At 49.9% G+C, this 19,290-nt stretch overlaps 1 protein-coding gene across 1 annotated transcript; it reads right to left on the reverse strand.

The window, feature by feature from the left end:
• Nucleotides 1-2,277: 2,277 nt before the first annotated feature.
• LOC120639007 (alpha-2-macroglobulin-like protein 1) lies at nt 2,278-8,023 on the reverse strand. The gene is made up of 6 exons (XM_039914771.1): nt 8,006-8,023; nt 6,998-7,115; nt 6,358-6,467; nt 4,157-4,327; nt 3,240-3,473; nt 2,278-2,289 (listed from the first exon to the last, which is right to left on the reverse strand). The coding sequence occupies exons 1-6, from the start codon at nt 8,021-8,023 to the stop codon at nt 2,278-2,280; spliced, it is 663 nt and encodes a 220-aa protein (XP_039770705.1).
• Nucleotides 8,024-19,290: the final 11,267 nt, after the last annotated feature.

Here is a 19,290-nt window from a genome sequence, read left to right on the forward strand (position 1 = left end):
TCTCTGCCTCAGTTACCTCATCTGTAAAATGGGGATTAAGGCTGTGAGCACTATGTGGGAAAGGGACTGTGTTAAACCTGATTGTTTTGTATGTACCCCAGCATTTAGTACAGTGGCTGATACACAGTAAGTGTATAGTAAGTACCTAACTGCCTAACAAACAGCATTTTTAAAAAAAAGAGAAAGAAGGGAGAGGGAGAGAGGTAGAGGAGGAAGGAAGGAGGGAGGATGACTGCCCACAGTCAGCCTATGTGCCCAGCCTATGTGTCTATGTGCTTGCCCTCCCTCTCCCCAGGACTCACATTGTTCCGGTAGCAAGAGGAGATGTGGAACTGGGCACTGTCAGCGGCGACTTGACCATTGCGGAAGACTGTGTACACCACCACGGTGGCAACAGGGAAGAGATTTTCAGTGGGCAGGGCCACCGAGAATGAGCCATTCATCTCTGCAGAGGGAGAGAGATCCCCCAGACGGACACAGTCATGACCCTTGTTCAGCCTGCTCTGATGTCCCAGAAGTGTCCTCAAGTGTCTCTTGCCAGGTCCAGTGGTCTTGACCTTTACCCTCAGATGACCCCTCCTTGAACTTTGCTTTGGACCCCAGCTGACCCCCATCCTTTCCCTCAGATTACAACCCCAAGCCCCGTGACCCTTGGCTGGCCTCCGCTGGCTCTCCTTCCATGTTGGGGGTGTACCTGGTGGTCAGAGAGTGAAATATGAATCCCATCAGCTCAATGGATAGGGGTCAGCCCATCACCCCTCATGATCCTGCCTGGTCAGAAAGGCTCCTGAGCTCTAGGACCCTTGGTCCCCTCCGTCCCTCACATCTGGCTTTGCGATGTCTCTGGGCCTAAGGCCATCCCCCAGCTCTGGCTCAGGCCTGCAGACTCTCTCCCACAGCACTTACCAGCCGGCTGTCTTAACGAGATGGACTTTTGGCCATACTGTACAAAGGTGCCTCTGGCTGAGACCTAAGAACATGAGAGCACAGCGGAGGTTAATTCATTCATTTATTGATTCATTCGTTCAATTGTATTTATTCAGCGCTTACTGTGTGTAGAGCACTGTACTAAGCCCTTGGAAAGTACACTTCAGCAACAGAGACAATCCCTGCCCATAACAGATTCACAGTCTAGAAGTGGGGAGACAGACATCAAAACAAGTAAACAGGCATCAATAGCATCAATATAAATAAATGGAATTATAGGTATATTCATTTCATTAATATAAATAAATAGAATTATAATGTGTACATATATACATAAGTGCTGTGGGGCGGGGAGGCGAGGGAGAGCAAAGGGAGTGAATCGGGGCGATGGGGAGGTTATTCTCCACAGACAGTAGTCAGTTATACAGAACAAAACTTCTCATCAGAGAAACATAAAGAAACACCATTTCTTGGTCAGGCCAGGACCCAACCAGTCCAACCCTCTCTGCCCACAGTGGACAGAGCAGACATGTTTAGAGGGCCAGTACAATGTTTTATTTACTTGTTTGCTATTGGTTTATTCCCTTGGATACTTATGTCATTTGTGATTCTTCTTTTTCTTTTCCTCTTAAGGTATCTTGACCTCTTTGGGTCTATGTTCTTTCCAGTTAGAGTGCAAGCTTGTTGAGGGCAGGAATTTCATTTTTCCCTCTGTTGTATGCTCCCCTAGAGCCTAGCTCAGTGCCCATTAGCCCCTCGACAAATTCTGCGGCGATGGGAAATGCCGGTGACCTTCCTTGACCTTCCAACCTAATGGTGAAGGATGGGATTTCTAACAACCTAGTTGGACCCTCACAGGCCTCACCTTCTCTCTCAGACCACTATGGACTGTCCACCTTGGAGATGACCCAAGCTCCTCCTGCACTCTGGCTCTTCTGGGCTAGCACAGTGCTGACAGGTAACAGGATTGTGCATCTGCTACCACTGGGAGAGGTGACTTCCCCACTTTGACCTTTCACTTTGAGGCTCCCTGGGGGCCTCAGCCTTGTATTGTGTTTGCCCTGTCCACCCCTTCCTTGTTCTCTAAACTCCTACTATGCCCCATCCTGGCCTCCAACTTTCTCCAGTCTGGGCTTAATCAGCCCTAATCCTCCTCAGTCCTTCTCCTTACATGAGCCCCTCCATCCCCAGGCCTTGGTTGGGCCTCCTCCCAGCATCCCGCATCCTCCTGCTCCATCACGTCCTTTCTATGACATGGTGGTGGTCAGGACTGCACCAGTCACCCAAGAGGGGGTGGACTGTGCCAAGATTCTATTTTTCTTTTCTGCCCTCTAGGTGGGGTTCAGCCCTTTACTGGCCTTTCTGTGGCCAGTGGAGCCAGTGGTCAGAGGGATCATTTGGGGATGACTCTGGGTTGCAGCTGCTGACAGCAAGATTGATTTCCCAAATCCCTACGGACCCCTTTTCCATCTGTGCCCTACAAAGAACTCCCTCCCTTCCAACCACCCACCACAGATCCCTCCTTCCCATCTAACCATGCATCCTGGAGCCCCCTCCCCATCCTGCTCTGCTTGGGGAATGCTGCCCCTGCAGGCAATTAGAAGGGAATTTTATCCATGGACTGGTATTGGTCACTGAGGGCCCATGAGGACTGAGGGCTTGGGCTGCAGCCTGAGGGAATTGAGTTGGCTCAGGCCCCCAGCCAACAAGAAGAAGCAGCGTGGCTTAATAGATAGAGCACAGGCCTGGGAGTCAGAAGGACCTGGGTTCTAATCCCAGCTCCACCATGTGTCTGCTGGGTGACCTTGGGCAAGTCACTTAACCTCTCTGGGCCTCAATTACCTGATCTGTAAAATGGGGATTGAGTGTGAGCCCATGAGGTTCATTTGTATCTACTCCAGCTTTTAGAACAGTGCTTGACACACCCTAAGTGCTTAACGAGTGCCATTATTATTGTTATTATTAAGTGCTGTCGAGTCGTTTCTGATTCTTAGCAACTCCATGGATATACTTTCTCCAGAACGTCCTGACCTCTGCCATAATCCATAAGTTTTCTAATGGTTTTTTCATTATTGTTGTTAGGGTCTATATCCACCTAGCTGCTGGTCTGCCTCTTCCATGTTTTCTCTGGACTTCTCCTAGCATGAGTGTCTTCTATAGAAAATTAATCCTCCTGATTATGTGTCCAAAATATGTTAATCTAAGTTGGGTCATTTGAACTTCCAAAGACCATAATTATTATTAATTATAAACAAGGTGGGGTGGTCTCTGGGCAGTGGCCCCAACTGTGCTTCCCTCCCACTGTCTCTCACCAGATAGTAGACATTCAGATGGGTAGCCTTGAACTCCAACTCCTCGGGTCTGATGACGTAGCCCACTTGGATCCGGAGGTCTTTCCCGCAGGGGTGGACCCCCTGCTCTGGTCTGATCACCACCAGGCTGCCGCTGGAGGCATCCAAGGCATCCAGCTTCAGGGTGTAGCTGCCACTATGACATGGAGGTGTGTTCCCTGGAGAATCCTCAGAGGTTTCTTTCTTGTTCGTCCCCTTAATGACAGGTTCGGGAAGCCCAAGAATTACTGGTCACTGGGGGCCCATCTAAAATGGATGTTTCCAGACCAGATCACAGGCCCCCCCTTGCCCCTGCACTCCTGGCCCCCTGGACTGGAGCCCCCTAGCCAGTTGCGGTTCTGCCCCATGGGCACCTCCACTAGGGGATGAAGCAGGTGTCAGGCTCAGGCATGGGACAGGACCACCATCAGCACCTGCAGCTGGATGGGTCCACTCCTGTGAGACTTGGGGTTCTCTTTCCTCTGGGCAGGAGGCCAGAGCCCATCACGGTATCAGGGAGGGGAAGCTGAGACTCTCCTCCTCTTCCTCCTCCTCCTCCCCTACAACTGCACAACCCCACCTACTTCAACTTCTGTAGCCATCACCACCTCTCTTTCTTTTGGGCCCGGGGCCAGGCCTAAGTCCCTGGGCCACTCAATACAGCCCCCGGGACCCAGAGCAGGCACTACCACCTTGCCATGACTCCTCTCTACCTCCCTCCACACCTCACCCTCTCCCTTCCTCTGACTAAATGAATAAAGTCCTGAGGAAAGTCAGCCCAACCCTAGAGAGTGAGGGCAGAGACCCGTCCTCTGCACAGGGCAGGAAGGGGCTGGGGTTGCAACAATCCCCAACTTGCCTGGTGATCCCACCCAAAGGGCCAAACCCCTCTTCCTCACCTGCAGAGTGACAGGGCCAGTCTTCCCCCAGGCGGATGTGTCCAGGGTGAAGGCGACCTCTCCCTTGTCATCCGTGCGGTAGGTCTTCACCTCCCTTTTCCCCTGGTACTGGATAACCAGGTAGACAGGCTCATCGCCCTGGACCTTCCCCATGACGCTTTGAAATTTCATCTGACACAGCAAAGACAAAAGGTGGTTATGGAGGGAGACCTTTCCCTTCCTCAGTTGAAGTTTGCCCTCTTGACCCCTGCTCTAAGGGTTGGGGGCAGGGCTTGCCTTGCCTTGGGGTTGGAGACTCAAGGTGATAGCCTCGGCTTGCCCCACCTCTACTGAACTCTCCTTCCCCAAGAGAAAGACAGTATAGGAAGTCCTTCAGGACCAACTGTCCTATACAGAGAGGCAGCATGGTTTCATAGAAAGAGCATGGGCTTGGGAGTCAGAGGATGTGAGTTTGCCACTTGTCTGTTGTGTAACCTTGGGCAAGTCAATAATAATAATAATAATGTTGGTATTTGTTAAGTGCTTACTATGTGCAGAGCACTGTTCTAAGTGCTGGGGTAGATACAGGGTAATCAGGTTGTCCCATGTGAGGCTCACAGTGAATCCCCATTTTACAGATGAGGTAACTGAGACACAGAGAAGTTAGGTGACTTGCCCATAGTCACACAGCTGACAAGTGGCAGAGCCGGGATTCGAACCCATGACCTCTGACTCCCAAGCCCGGGCTCTTTCCACTGAGCCACGCTGCTTCTCTGACTTAACTTCTTTGTGCCTCAGTTCCCTCACCTGTAAAATTGGAATTAAGAGTGAGCCCCACGAGGGACAACATGATGACCTTGTTTTTTCTCCAAGTGCTTAGAACAGTGCTTGGCACTTAGTTTTTAATATATGCAGTTTTTATGTTTTGTCATCTCATCTTTCACTCTGTCGCCTGTTCTAAAACTGAGAGCCCTTGGGGGCCAGGGACCGTACCTAATTCACGCAGTAAGCCCTCGTCACAATTAGCGCTAGGGAACAGCAGCCACATGGGGACAGCAGAGAGCTAGTGGAGCACAAAAAGAGCTAGTGGAGAGTCAGAGGAAGGCCAGCAGAGGGCTAGCAGAGGTCCAGGGGAAAGCCATAGGGCTGGAGTAGGCAACTGAGAATGAAGCCCTTGGCTCTAAAACAGAGGCTCTGGCCACCAGCTCTTCCCTGTCCCTCCCAGCATCCCACATCAGGCTCCAGCCCAACCTTCCAAGCAAACCAGGCCTAGAACCCAGGATTCTGGGAAAACCGGCCAGCAGCTCCACGCCTCCCTCAGGCCTCCTCTCTGCTCCATAAGAATGGACCTCACAGACTCAAGGGCGACTCTGATGCCCAGCTGAGTCAAGCCACAGAGTGCAGGGATTGGCCCACACTGGGATGTGGAACTTGGATGAAGGAACTTGGGGACAGACAGATCCTTATATTCTGCTGCTTCCTCTCTACCTGTCCTTTAGTTTAATGTCTACCTCCCCTACTGTTTTTCAGCTGTTTCCTCCCTGCTTTTTCACTGTCTGATTGTGAGCCCTCCATGAGGGACAGGGTCCTGATTTATTCCCAACTGCGTATTCTTTCCTGGTGCTTGCTGCTTTGTACATAGTGAGCAGTTAATAAATATTATCACTACAACTTCTACTACCACTACTAGACCATAAGCTCCTCAAGGGCAGAGATCATGTCTACCAACTTTATTGAGCTTTCCAAGCACTTAGTCCGTTGGGCTGTATGCAGTATGTGCTCAATAAATCCCATTAATAGATTGATTCAGGCTCTAGCTTTTCCCTAAAGCCTCAGGGCTAGGAAAGACCTCCTATGGACCTCACACCACTCCTCTGCACACTGGAGACCAACTCCTCTTCTCCCCATGACCCGCCTCTGTACCCCATGCTCTTCTTCTGGGCCTCCACACCCATTCTCTGGACCCCACACCCTCCACTAGATTCCGTGCTCTTCCTGTATGAACCACCCTTCCTTACCCCAAAGCCAGTTCCCCATTATTAACTGCCTAGCATTCAACCCCAGCTTGCCCCCTTTTCAGTGTGTAGATCACAATTCACTTCCTCTGCAGTGGAAACTAAAGGCAGCCACTCCTGGGGTCTAGAGAGACCCCAGCAGGTTCAGGCAGGATCATGGACAGCTCCAACACCTCCAACCCAGCACCCTGGTTCTCCCAAACTCACTTTTCCAGAGTAGGGGGCTCCGGGGTGGTAGTATCTCTTGGCATTGGGGAATCGCACAGTGATGAGGTCCTCAGCTATCCAGCAGTTTTGGGACACTTTAGCATATCTTGCTACAACACAGGTAGAGAATTGAACAGTCACAACCAGGAAGAACTTTCCAAACCTCCCAGGGACTATGTGTATGGGGTAGGAGGGCTGACATGCAGTACCTAAAGTCTGTGGGGGCCCCATGACCCCAGTTCACACAGAGTCCAGTGTGGTTGCTAGGGTAATTGATGGCACCCATTGACTCTGGGAAATAGAGGAGTTAAAGCTGATGTCAGCTCAGAGCTGCATCCTCCAATGTTACAGTCTCCAGTTTGTTCCCAAAAAGAGTTGAGCAGGAACCCAGAGAGGGTCAGACCCCCTCCCACCCCCCTGCAGTCCAGCCAGCCCACACTCAGAAAGCACCTTGGGCCACGTTGGGGGTCCCGACCCCACCCCAGACAATTTGGCCTGGGGCTGGCATGGTCATCAGGAGGCCATCAGGGCAGGGGTGGCTCTGGCCTGGGAGAAGTGGCTGCCCAGAGGGCAGGGTGGGGTTGGCCAGAGCCATGTGGGGACCCATAGGGTGAGTGAGACCCAGGCTGGGGGATGGTACCTGTGTTGTTTTCAGTCACAATGGCTCGCACTTGGAGGTATGGGCTGAACTGGCTAGATGGTGCCAGCACAAAAGCTGAGGTATTCACCTGGGCTGTGAAGCATCCATTCTCACCTGTCTGAACATGGGGAGTGGGAGACTGTTGTTAGAGTTTGCCAACCACAGAACTCACAGGGCTTCTCAAGCAAGACCTGGGGCCTTGTAGACTGCAGGGTGGGAAGGGATGTGGGGAAATGGCCTGAATGGGGACTTGGAGAGGGCAAGGGATAGCCTGAATGGGAATTTGGAGAGAGGAAGAACAGAGCCTCAACCTAAATTTGGAGATAAGATTGTAAGCTCTTTGTGCATAGGGATCATGTCTACCAACTGTATTGTACATTCCCAAGTGCTTAGTACAGTGGTCTACATACAGCAAGCATGCAATAAATACCATCCATTTGTTGAATGATTGGGAAGACTAAGGCCAGAACAGAAATTTGAGGAAGGGAAGAACACAATGTGAACAGGAGTTTGTAAAAGGGAAGATCAATGAGGTTAAGTAGGGGGCTAGGTGATTGAGTGCTTTAAAGCCAATGGTTTGATGTGGTGTGGATGGGCAACCACTAGAGGCTCATGAGCACTGGGTAAACATGAACTGAATGCTTTTGTAGAAAAATGATTCAGGCAGTAGAGCAAAATATAAACTGAAGTTGGGAGAGACCGGACCCAAGGAGGCCAGCAAGGAGACCAATGCAGTAATCAAGGTGGGATAGAATAAGTGCTTGGATTAACATGCTAGCAGTTTGGATGGAGAGGAAAGGACAGATTTTAGAGATGTGGAGGTTGAACCGGTAGGATTTGGTAACAGACTGAATATGTGGGTAGAATGAGAGTGATGAGCCAGGGATAAGGCCAGGGCCGGAGAGCCCAAAGCCCTGCATGGCAGAGATGGCAAGATCTGGACTGGTGTCCCAGGTGTCCCTCAGGGCTGGTCCAGCCTGGTGCTCACAATGACAATGGACCCCGAACTGTCTGGGCTTCAGCCATAGCCAGGGAGGTAAGGGATGATGGGATGAGGCTCTCGTAGGAACTTCTTAAACTTGCCACTTCCCCACTCCTCCTCCTCCTTCCCCTAATCCCATGCTTCTCCCAGCTAAAGATTCTCTTAGTTTTAACCTTCAATTTAACCCTTTAATCTTTTAACCTGACCACCTTGACCTTTAACCTTACCCTTTTAACCTTTAGCCTATAAATTTACCCTCACCTTGCCTGACCCTTCCTTACCAAGGCTCCCCAATTCTATAAACTATTGTTTGTTGTCACTGTGTGGTAAGACAAGTTGCTATGGGGAACAGGGTTGGCAGGTCACTGTCCCCTTTCTCCTCTTACCACCTCCTCTCGAATCAGAGGAACTGAGCTCAAAACCTTCTGTGCCCAGGTCTCAGCACCTCTGGACTACCAAAATCGTCTGAGCTCCAAGGTGGTATCCCCCTGCCTCTGGACTGCCAAAATGATTTGAGCCTCAGGACATTATGCCCTTGCCTTTGGACTGCCAAAATAGTCTGAGTTCCTCCCTGCACTGCCCTCCCACCCTCAGATCTCTATTTTACCCCTCACAACTCCCTCCCTTCCCCTTTCAGTTCCTCTCCAGGGTCTCCCTCTCATTTGTCCCCAGACTGTTCTGTCAATGCTGGACTCTTTTCCCACCCTGGGTTCTGATACCTTGCCAGAGAAGTGTTTGCACATGTCCAGTCCTGCTGGTGCTTGCTGACACACGGTGGCCATAACCTTTCCCTGGACTGGATTCCCATTCAGGTGCCTGTGGGAGAGAGACAGAGGAGAGAGACTGTGGGAGTGGGGCTGCCCTGGCTGTGCCAGGTGAGGGGGCTCAGGGTCAGAGCCTCTGGAGATAACCAAGCAGCACTGGGGGACTTTGGAAGGGGTGGTTCTAGTTAACAAGGGAGATCTGGGTGTCGAGGGGAAGGTTGCACAATTATTCCTCTGTGTCCTTCCACGGGTCTAGCCTCTCAATGCTGGCAGGAAACATGTCTACAACTCTGTTATATTGTACTTGCCCAAGCACTTAGTATAGAGTTCTGCACACAGGTAGTGCTCAATAAATGTGATTAATTGATTGATGGAGAAGCAGCGTGGCCTGATGGATAGATCATAGGCCTGGGAGGCAGAAGGATGTGGGTTCTAATCCCAGCTCTGCCACTTGTCTGTTGTGTGTGACTTTGGGCAAATCATTTCACTTCTCTGTGTCTCAGTTACCTGTCATATGGGGATTTAGACTATGAGACCCATGTGGGACAGAGACTGTGTCGAACATGATTTGCTTGTATTGATCCCAGTGCTTAATACAGTGCCTGTCAAATAGTAAGCCCTTAATAAATACCACCATTATTATTGATTAACCACTATAGTGCTTCAGGAATGTCTAGGAACAAGGAGTTGGGGCCAGGGGGTGGGAGCAGGGGTTGGTCACTGTGGAATAGAAGGTTTCTTTCTCTGCAAGAAACTGGCTGGTGGGGAAACAAGTGCCCTGAGTCCCTGTGTGTGTGTGTGTGTGTGTGTGTGTGTGTCTCCCTGCATTCCCGCTGGAGTCCTCCCTTTCCCCCAAGCAGGGTCGACTCAGCAGCAGAAGACAGGGCAGAGCAGTCTTTGTGCTGAAGAGAGTCTGGAGAATCAGTCTGAAACTGAAGTGTGAACATGGTGGATGACCAGAGGGGATTCTGCCCTTTGGCCCCAGCTGGACCTCATCAGCAGCACACCCATAGGGGAGGCCAGAGAAAGGTCTCCCCTCCTTCCAGGTCTGCTGGGAATACGAGATACGCTGTGGATGCTGGGCATGGCAGGTTTGGCCAGGTACAGCCAGGTCCTCCAGGAACAGCCAGATGCACTAAGTACCCTGGAAAACCCTGGCACTTTGGGAAAGCTGGGTAGAGCCAAGTCTCCAGATATGAGCAGGTAAGCCAGTTTTGGCCTGGTATGCTAGATGTGGCCAGCACTTACTATGTGCCAAGCACTGTTCTAAACACTGGGGGAGATACAAGGTCATCAGGTTGTCCAAAGTGGGGCTCATAATCTTAATCCCCACTTTACAGGTGAGGGAATTGAAGCATAGAGAAGTTAAGTGATTTGCCCAAAGTCACACAGCAGACAAGTGCAGAGTTGGGGTTAGAACCCATGACCTCTGACTCCCAAGCCCGTGCTCTTTCCATTGAGCCACACTGGGTTTGCCAGGTTAATAGCAACAATTAGAAGAAGAACTGTGGTAACTGTTAAATGCTTAGCACAAAACTAAGTACTGGGTAGACTGAAGACAATCAGATTGGGCAGACAGAGGTTCTGTCCCACATGGGGTTCAGAGTCCAAGTTTCTGTCTGGAAATTGGGCATGTCAAGTAATTGGGTTTTGCTGAGTAGAAAAAGTAGCATGTCAAGTAATTGTCAAGTTTTGCTGAGTAGAACCAGGTACATCAAGTATGGTTAGGTAAACTGGGTCACTGGGGTCCCTTAGGTTTGCTGGGCATGTCAGGTATATGAGGCACACTGGGAAACCAGGGTAGACCTGGGTTCTAATCCTGGCTCTGCCACTTGTCTTCTCTGTGAATTTAGGCAAATCACTTCACTTCACTTGGGCAAATCAAGTCACTTAACTTCTCTGGGCCTCAGTTACCTCATTTGTAAAAGACCGTGATCACCATATGGGACATGGACTGTGCCCAACCTGATTACCTTATATCTGCCCCTGTGCTTAGTACAGTGCCTGGTACATAGTAAGCACTTAACAAATATCACTTAAAAAAATACCAGGAAGCTCAAGCTATGGAGATCCAGTTTCCTAAGTTGAATCCCAGACCACGGTGGTTAGGATCTACTCCTTGTCATTTTCTCCAGCCCCCAGTCCACAGAGACCCCCAAGACCATTCCCTCCCAAGTCCTACCTGCCACATGTGGTGAAAACCAAGTTCTTCGCCTGCGGGGAGATGGTGGAAGGTACCTGGATGTGAGCCCTGAATCTCTGGAACTCTAAGGAACAGGACAGGGAAGGCATTAATTCCTTCATTCAATCGCATTTATTGAGCACTTAGTGTGTGCAGAGTACTGTACTAAGTTCTTGGGAGAGTACAAAACAACAATAAACAGAAACATTCCCTGCCCATAATGACCGTCTAGAGGGGGATATAGACATTAATATAAATTAAAAATTTACGGATATGTTTTTAAGTGCTGTGGGGCTGGGCAGGGGAATGAATAAAAGGAGCAAGTCAGAGTGATGCAGAAGGGAATGGGAGAAGAGAAAAGGAGGGCTTAGTCAGGGAAGGCCTCTTGGAGATGTGCCTTCAGTAAGGCTCTGAAACTAGGGAGAGTAATATTCTGATAGAACTGAGGAGGGAGGGCATTACAGCCCAGAGGCAGGATGTGGGTGAAGGGTCAGCGGCAAGACAGATGAGATCTAGAGCACAGGATGTGACTCTATTTCCCCCACTACCGCCCTAGGGGGTCTCTCTTCCCTTCTCCATCTGCTCAACCCAAACTTGCCTCTTGGTGGTCAGGGGCATCATGGTGCAACAGGGGTGCCCTGACCCATCCAGGATGAGGGGCTGCCGTTGCTGCCACAGCCCGATATCCCTATGCCCCATAGTCCCTTGGAGATGTCCCAGCCCACACACTTTGCTCCTCTAATGCTAACCTACTCACTGTAACTCGATCTCAACTATCTCGCCACAAATCTCTCGCCCACATCCTTCCTCTAGTCTGGAACACCCTTCCCTCTTCAGATTTGACCTACGATCACTCTCCCCACCTTCAAAGCCTAATTGAAGGCACATCTCCTCCAAGAATCCTTCCCTGCCTAAGCCCTCATTTCCTCTTCTCCCACTCCCTTCTGCATCCCCCGGCACTTGGATTTGTACTCTGTATTCACTCCTCCCTCGGCCCCATAGCACTTCCATACATATCTGTAATGTATTTATTTATATTAATGCCCGTCTCTCCCTGTAGACTGAACGCTTGTTATGGACAGGGAACGTGTCTACCAACTCAGTTGTATTGTACTTTCCCAAGCACCTAATGATCAAAGTGACCAGAGAAGCAGCGTGGCTCAGTGGAAAGAGCATGGGCTTGGGAGTCAGATGTCATGGGTTCAAATCCCAGCTCTGCCACTTGTCAGCTGTGTGACTGTGGGCAAGTCACTTAACTTCTCTGTGCCTCAGTTATCTTATTTGAAAAATGGGGATTAAGACTGTGAGCCTCACGTGGGACAACCTCTCACTCTAGGCTTCAAGGCTCTCCATCACCTTACTCCTTCCTACCTCTCCTCCCTTCTCTCTTTCTACTGCCCACCCCGCACACTCCGCTCCTCTGCCGCCCACCTCCTCACCGTTCCTCGGTCTCGCCTATCCTGCCATCGACCCCTGGGCCACGTCCTCCCGCAGTCCTGGAATGCCCTTCCTCCTCACCTCTGACAAACTAATTCTCTTCCCCTCTTCAAAACCCTACTTAAATCTCACCTCCTCCAAGAGGCCTTCCCAGACTGAGCTCCCCTTTTCCCTCTGCTCCCTCTACCCCCCTTCACCTCTCCGCAGCTAAACCCTCTTCTCCCCCCTTTCCCTCTGCTCCTCCCCCTCTCCCGTCCCATCCCCTCAGCACTGTACTCGTCCACTCAGCTGTATATATCTTCATCACCCTATTTATTTTGTTTAATGAGATGTACATCATCCTGATTCTATTTATTTGCTATTGTTTTAATGAGATGTTCTTCCCCTCGACTCTATTTATTGCCATTGTTCTTGTCGGTCTGTCTACCCCGATTAGACTGTAAGCCCGTCAAAGGGCAGGGACTGTCTCTATCTGTTGCCGATTTGTCCATTCCAAGCACTTAGTACAGTGTTCTGCACATAGTAAGCGCTCAATAAATACTATTGAAGGAATGGACCTGATTACCCTGTATCAACCCCATCGCTTAGAACAGTGCTCTGCACACAGTAAGCGCTTAACAAATACCATCATTATTATTATTATCAATAAATATGATTGATTCACTTCACTGTGGGGCCTTGTCCTGCCCCATCCCACCCAGCTGCCATCAGCCCGAGGACCCTGGTAGCCGGACTTACCTGAGCTGTCCACCTGGAAGTACTTCTTGGCACTGAGACTCGGGATGCTGATGGTGTAGGTCCCCTGTGAGGCGTTGGCAGCCAATGGGACTGACAAATCAGCTATGCCGTGCTGGGGAGCCACATTCCTCATCGAAGAAACTTTGTTCCCTAAGGAATCCTGGTAGATGAGGCAGACCCAGGGACAGAGTTGTGGTTGTCCCCCAAGAATGGGGCCGAGATATCCACAATCCCAACATGCCCTGGACCTAGGAGCCAGGATTCTACTTAGGTAAGGAAATGATTTTCCCAAGTCCGGGATGTGGGAGTGATGGGTTCTTGTTGGAGTTCCCAATTTGACTTGCTCTGTGACTTGTTTAAGTCTCTCTGGGCCTCCAATTTCTGGGCAGCGATCCCAGTACTCAAACCAGAGGGCAATAAAGTAGTAGTTGTCATAGTAGTAATAATAGTAGAAGTAATAATGGAGTTTATTAATACTAATAGTAGATAATAATAGCAATATTAGTAGTAGTATTATAGTGTTTATTAAGGGCTTACTGAGTACAGAACATTGCACTAAGTGCTGTGAGAGAAAGGGGTTGAGGTTGGAAGAGTTAGAAAGCAGAAAATCCTACTCGCTGTCACAGAGACTACATACTGACAGTGATGGGGCAGTGGCTGTGACTGTGCTGTGCAAGTAACTGCATAGTGCTACTGACTGTAATAATAATAATGATGGTATTTGTTAAGCACTTACTATGTGCCGGGCACTGTTCTATGTGCTGGGGGAGATAGAGCTTATCAGGTTGGAAACAGTCCCACATGGGGCTCCCAGCTTCAATCCCCATTTTCCAGCTGAGGTAACTAAAGGCCAGAGAATAATAAATAATAATGATGGTATTTGTTAAGCGCTTACTATGTGCAAAGCACTGTTCTAAGCACTGGGGGGGTTACAAAGTGGTCAGGTTGTCACAGGTGAGGCTCACAGTCTTAATCCCCATTTTACAGATGAGGTAACTGAGGCACAGAGAAGTGAAGCGACTCGCCTAAGGTCACATAACAGACAAGTGACAGAGCTGGGATTAGAACCCATGACCTTCTGTTTCCCAGGACCCCTCTGCCACACTGCTTCTCTGTATAACGACAGTGGCTGAGCAGCGACAGTAATGGCATAGTAGCATAGGAGTAGTGGTATGGACAGCAGTGACTGTGACAGCATAGTGACACTGACCACGAAGTGACAGCAACCTTGCAGTAACAGTGACTGGGTTGTGGCAGTGACAGTGCCAGCCTGGTGATGCTGACCGTAGCGCGATCATCCAGTGGAAGTGATGACAAAGTGGCAGTAACTGTGTAGTAGCAGGGACAGCATACTGACAATGAAAGTATAGTGAGAGTGATGATGCAATGGCAATGACTGTGTGAAGTGGCAGTGATGGAATAATAATAGAGACAGTGCAGTTTCAGGGGCTGCGCAATGCCACTGATTGTGTAGGGCCGGCGACTGTGCAGTGTCAGCATGGTGACAGTGACTGCAGTGGTGGTGATAGGGAGAGCATAGTGGAACTGGCAGCATAGTGACAGAGTCTCTGCAGTGGCAATGATTGTGAAGTAGCATGGCTCAGTGGAAAGAGCCTGGGCTTGGGAGTCAGAGATCGTGGGTTAGAATCCCTCCTCTGCCGCTTGCCAGCTGTATGACTTTGGGCCAGTCACTTAACTTCTCTGTACCTCAGTTCCCTCATCTGTAAAATGGGGATTAAAACTGTGAGCCTCACGTGGGACAACCTGTTCACCTTGTATCCCCCCAGTGCTTAGAACAGTGCTTTGCGCATAGTAAGGGCTTAACAAATACCACCATTATTAAGTAGCAGTGATAGTGACAGCAGAGTGATAGCGAAAGTGTAGTGGGAGTGGCCATGCAGTGGCAATGATTGTACAATGACAGGGACCAGACAGTGACACTAACTGTGCAGTGACAGAGACCACCCCGTACATGAATAAACTCCTCACCTGGACTTCCACCAGCTGGTACTGTAGAGAAACATAGAAAATTCATTTTATTTAGAATGTCAAGATCATTTCCCTCCATGAGCTCCCCAATCTTCCCAAATTCCTGAAACACCCGGGATGAGGAGGGCCATAACTGGACATGCCTGTTGACAAGTCTATTTTAGGGAGGGTTTTCCTCTCAAAACATCCATTAAACAGAGCTGCACCATCCAACAAATGGAGAGTAGAGCTGCTTGTTTGAAGTTTGACATTCTGCTTGTCCAGGCTCAGCTGGGGGTCCAGGATCAATCAATCAATGGTATTTATTGAGGGCTTACTGTATGTAGAGCACTGTAGTAAGCAGTTGGGAGGTTACAGTACAACAGAGTTGGTAAACACATCCCCTGCCCACAACAAGCCTTAAGATCTAGAGGAGAGAGAGAGAGAGAGAGAGAGAGAGAGAGAGAGAGAGAGAGAGAGAGAGAGAGAGCAGGGCTAGTCAGCCCCTGCCTGAGTCCCAGCCCCTTCCCAGGCTCCCCCTGATGGGCCAGCTCCAGGAGCCCCGGAGATTCTGAGATGGAGAAGTAAAAATCAGGGGTTCCCGGAAGTGTCCCTCCCATCTGGACCCCCAATGGGAAACGTCTCTCCCGCCATTTACCGGCTGGCTGTGGGCGCTGAAGTTCCTGGCCAGGGTTAGGACCCGGAACCTGACTGTGGAGGAAAGAAGAAGGTCTGTGATTGAAGACATCCAGGTTGGAGGAGCCCAAGACCCACTGAGACTGGACTCCCTGACTGATTGCACCAGGCCCCGAACCTGACCACGGCTCACCCCCCGAGAGCCAACCCTGCCACCCTCCCACTCCGCCTCCGCCCAGTCCAGCCTGGCAACCCCTTCTGTCCCGGGAGGAGGGTGGGAGGATGGGGGGCTGGTGTTGTTGAGCTCGAGATAACTTGTCTTTGGTAGAGAAATGGAAACTGGCGATAGAAGACTCGGCGTCTAAGTCAGAACAAGAAGCGACTCGATAGAGCCCCAGCCACAGGCCTTTCTCTGCAGACTCAACTCTGACTAAGCCCCTGACCAGGACCTCGTGTCCCCTGCCCACGCTGCCCACCCCTGCCGCCCCTGCGTCACCTATGCAGATGGAGCTACACCCCTTAAGCACTTGATGCTCAGCCCACCCCCAGCCTCACAGCATTTATGTCCATATCCTTATAGTCTCTCATTTTCCCTATCAATAATTTATCTTCATGTCTGTCTTCCAATCTAGACTGCTTCCTCCAGTGTGGCTCAGTGGAAAGAGCCAGGGCTTGGGAGTCAGAGGTCATGGGTGTGAATCCTGACTCTGCCACTTGTCAGCTCTGTGACTGTGGGCAAGTCACTTAACTTCTCTGTGCCTCAGTTCCCTCATCTGTAAAATGGGGTTGAAGACTGTGAGCCTCACGAGGGACAACCTGATTACCCTGTATCTACCCAGCGCTTAGAACAGTGCTCTGCAGATAGTAAGCATTTTAACAAATACCAACTGTTAGCTCCAATTACGTGCAATCTACCTACTCTATTGTAGTGTATTCTCCCAAGTGCTTAGTCCAGTGCTCTGCACACACTGAGCACTCATTAAATGCCACTGATTAATTGATTGGATCAGTCCACTGGCTCTCTGGGACTCAGCTTGCTAACCCCCTGCTCTCTGGAGCTTATCTCAGCTCACTATCTTTTTTTAAAATGATATTTGTTATGCACTGATTATGTGTCAAGCACTGTACTCAGCACTGGGTTAGATACAAACTAATGTGATCAATGACCCCATTTTACAGACAAGATAACTGAGGCACAGAGAAATTAAACGACTTGCCCAAGGTCACCAAGCAGACAAATGGTGGTCAGGATTAGAACCCACGTTCTTCTGACTCCCAAGCTCTATCCACTAGGCCACCCTGCTTCTCTTCCTGCCCTCTGAGTCTCGGAGCCCCCCTGCTGACCACTGGGCTCTGTCCTTTGTCCTGTCCTTTGAGGGTTCTGCCACCCATCTTCCCTCAGGGGCAGAGGACCTGTCTACTTTTGCCTGTCTTGTTGGGTGACTCCTACCAGGGACTGTCACCCACAAACAGTGAAAGTCTTCGATGATTGATTGGCTGAGAGCTGGGCCACCTGGACTGGCTCGGGACTGGGCTCTGGGAAGTCATGTGGTGACTGGCCAACAATCAGTTAATCAATCAATCCTTGCATTACTGTGTACAGAGCACTCTGCTAAGTGTTTGGCAGAGTACAATACAATACTAATAATAATTATGGTATTTGTTAAGCACTTACTATGTGCCAGGCACTGTTCTAAGCGCTGGAGTAGATACATGGTAGTCAGGTTGTCCCACGTGGGGCTCACAGTCTTAATCCCCATTTTATGGATGAGGTAACTGACGCCCAGAGAAATGAAGTGACTTGCCCAAGGTCACACAGCAGACAAGTGGCAGAGCCGGGATTAGAAGCCCTGAACTTCTGACTCCCAGGCCCATGCTCTATCCACTACGCCATGCTGCTTCCCTAAGAGAGTCATGACAAAACCGCAGTAACTAGGTAGATAAGGACCCTATCACACCAGGCCATCAGAGCAGCTGTGGAAACAGGGGGTTCATTCAATCATTCATTCAATTGTATTTATTGAGTGCTTACTATGTGCAGAGCAGTGTACTAGGTGCTTGGAATGTATAGTTCAGCAAAAGATAGAGGCAATCCCTGCCCAACAAAACAAGCTCACAGTCTAAAGGGGGTACTCACGGCACTCAATCAAACAGCACCACCCCCCAACACACACACACCACTTCCCAGATCCAAAAATGACCCGAGCAGCTAGGGAAGGGGCTTGGGAGGCTCCCTGGCACTTCCCTGAGAGGGAACACATTCTGGCCTGGGAGTCCCCGGAATCCAACGGCCATGGAGTAGCATTGCTGGGGATGCTGAGTTGTGTGTCCTCATTTGTGTGTGTTCTTGTTTGGTTCTGTGGCCACCTCTGACAGGAGAAGACTCATGCCCCCAAGCCTGGGCAGAATCAGATCTCTTCAGGAAACAGGGTTTTTGTTTGCAGTATTCTATTGTACGTTTCCTATCATCCTCTTCCAAACTCTTAGTTCAGTGCTCTGTATGCAGTAAGCACTCAATATATGCCCCTGATTGATTGATTGTCTGTGTCTGGGCACATCAATACAGGAACATGAGTGTGTGTGAGGCTGTGCAGCTAGGCTCATGTGTTAGCATGCAACTGTATGAATAAATGTGACCCTTCCCATACTCTGGACATGCCCACTTCTTTCCATAAGCTGTGGAAAACCTGTGTGTATGTGCATAGGTGTGTGTGCAGGTTTGGGTGTGGGCCTATGTGTAGCCACAGTCAGCACCCCCCCTCTTCCATGAGGTTCTGCTTAGGAGTGTGTGGGTATCATTGTTTTTGTATGCATGTGTGTTGGCTGTATATGTGGTGTTTATGTGTGTGAATGTGTGTATGCATACATTTGTGTACACATGTGTGAGTGCAAATGTAGAGGAAACATGTACACAGGCTTTAGAATACCTTTCTGGGCCTCAGGGAAACTCTTCCAAATCAACAGACTTGGAGCATCATCCTGAGTAATAGAGTCAACCAAGAGTTACTGTTTGCAGGGACTGTGCCCTAAAGGCGTGTACACCCAGAAGACAGGCAAATGATTGGACAAGCTTGACTAAAACAGCCAGGCAGTCAGTAAGGCCTGGTGTGTCTACAGAAAACCTAGGTGATGGATCAGCCTGCACCGATAAAGCCACATGCACAACCAAAAATTCATATTGGCAATATAGAGTGAAAAACAGTGATGGAATTCTGTTACTGAGGCAGCTCAATGGCCAATGATGCAGTGATAGGCAAGGAAACAGACAACAGAATCAAAAAGGCCAGCATATCCTTGCAGAAATGGTCAAACAGAGTGTGGCAGCAGTCGTATCAGGCTCCAGACCACACTAAGGTCTCCAGAGTTGTAGTGCTATCTGACCTTCTCTCTGTCTGGGTGACCTAGACCCCACACTGAAGCCTTATCCACCATTTCCATGGGCATCCCTGACCGGCCAGATTCAATGTCAAACAGCAAAACAAGATCATGAACAATGAAGTGCTGTTAAATTGTCAGTCTCCTAGCATCGGAAGCTCTGTTCATGTTAAAACAGCTCTCCTGGGTGGGACAGGTGAGGAGAATGGGC

The sequence above is a fragment of the Ornithorhynchus anatinus genome, chromosome 2 (assembly GCF_004115215.2).
Source record: "Ornithorhynchus anatinus isolate Pmale09 chromosome 2, mOrnAna1.pri.v4, whole genome shotgun sequence".
Taxonomy (NCBI): domain Eukaryota; kingdom Metazoa; phylum Chordata; class Mammalia; order Monotremata; family Ornithorhynchidae; genus Ornithorhynchus; species Ornithorhynchus anatinus.

What these genes read in the sequence shown, in the direction of transcription:
- LOC120639007 (XM_039914771.1), bottom strand. An exon ending in GAGCCCCCTACTCTGGAAAA is followed by an intron (nt 4,328 to 6,357) that starts GTGAGTTTGGGA and finishes TTGCTGTGTCAG; the next exon opens with ATGAAATTTCAAAGCGTCAT. An exon ending in CTGGCCCTGTCACTCTGCAG is followed by an intron (nt 3,474 to 4,156) that starts GTGAGGAAGAGG and finishes CCTGTCATTAAG; the next exon opens with GGGACGAACAAGAAAGAAAC.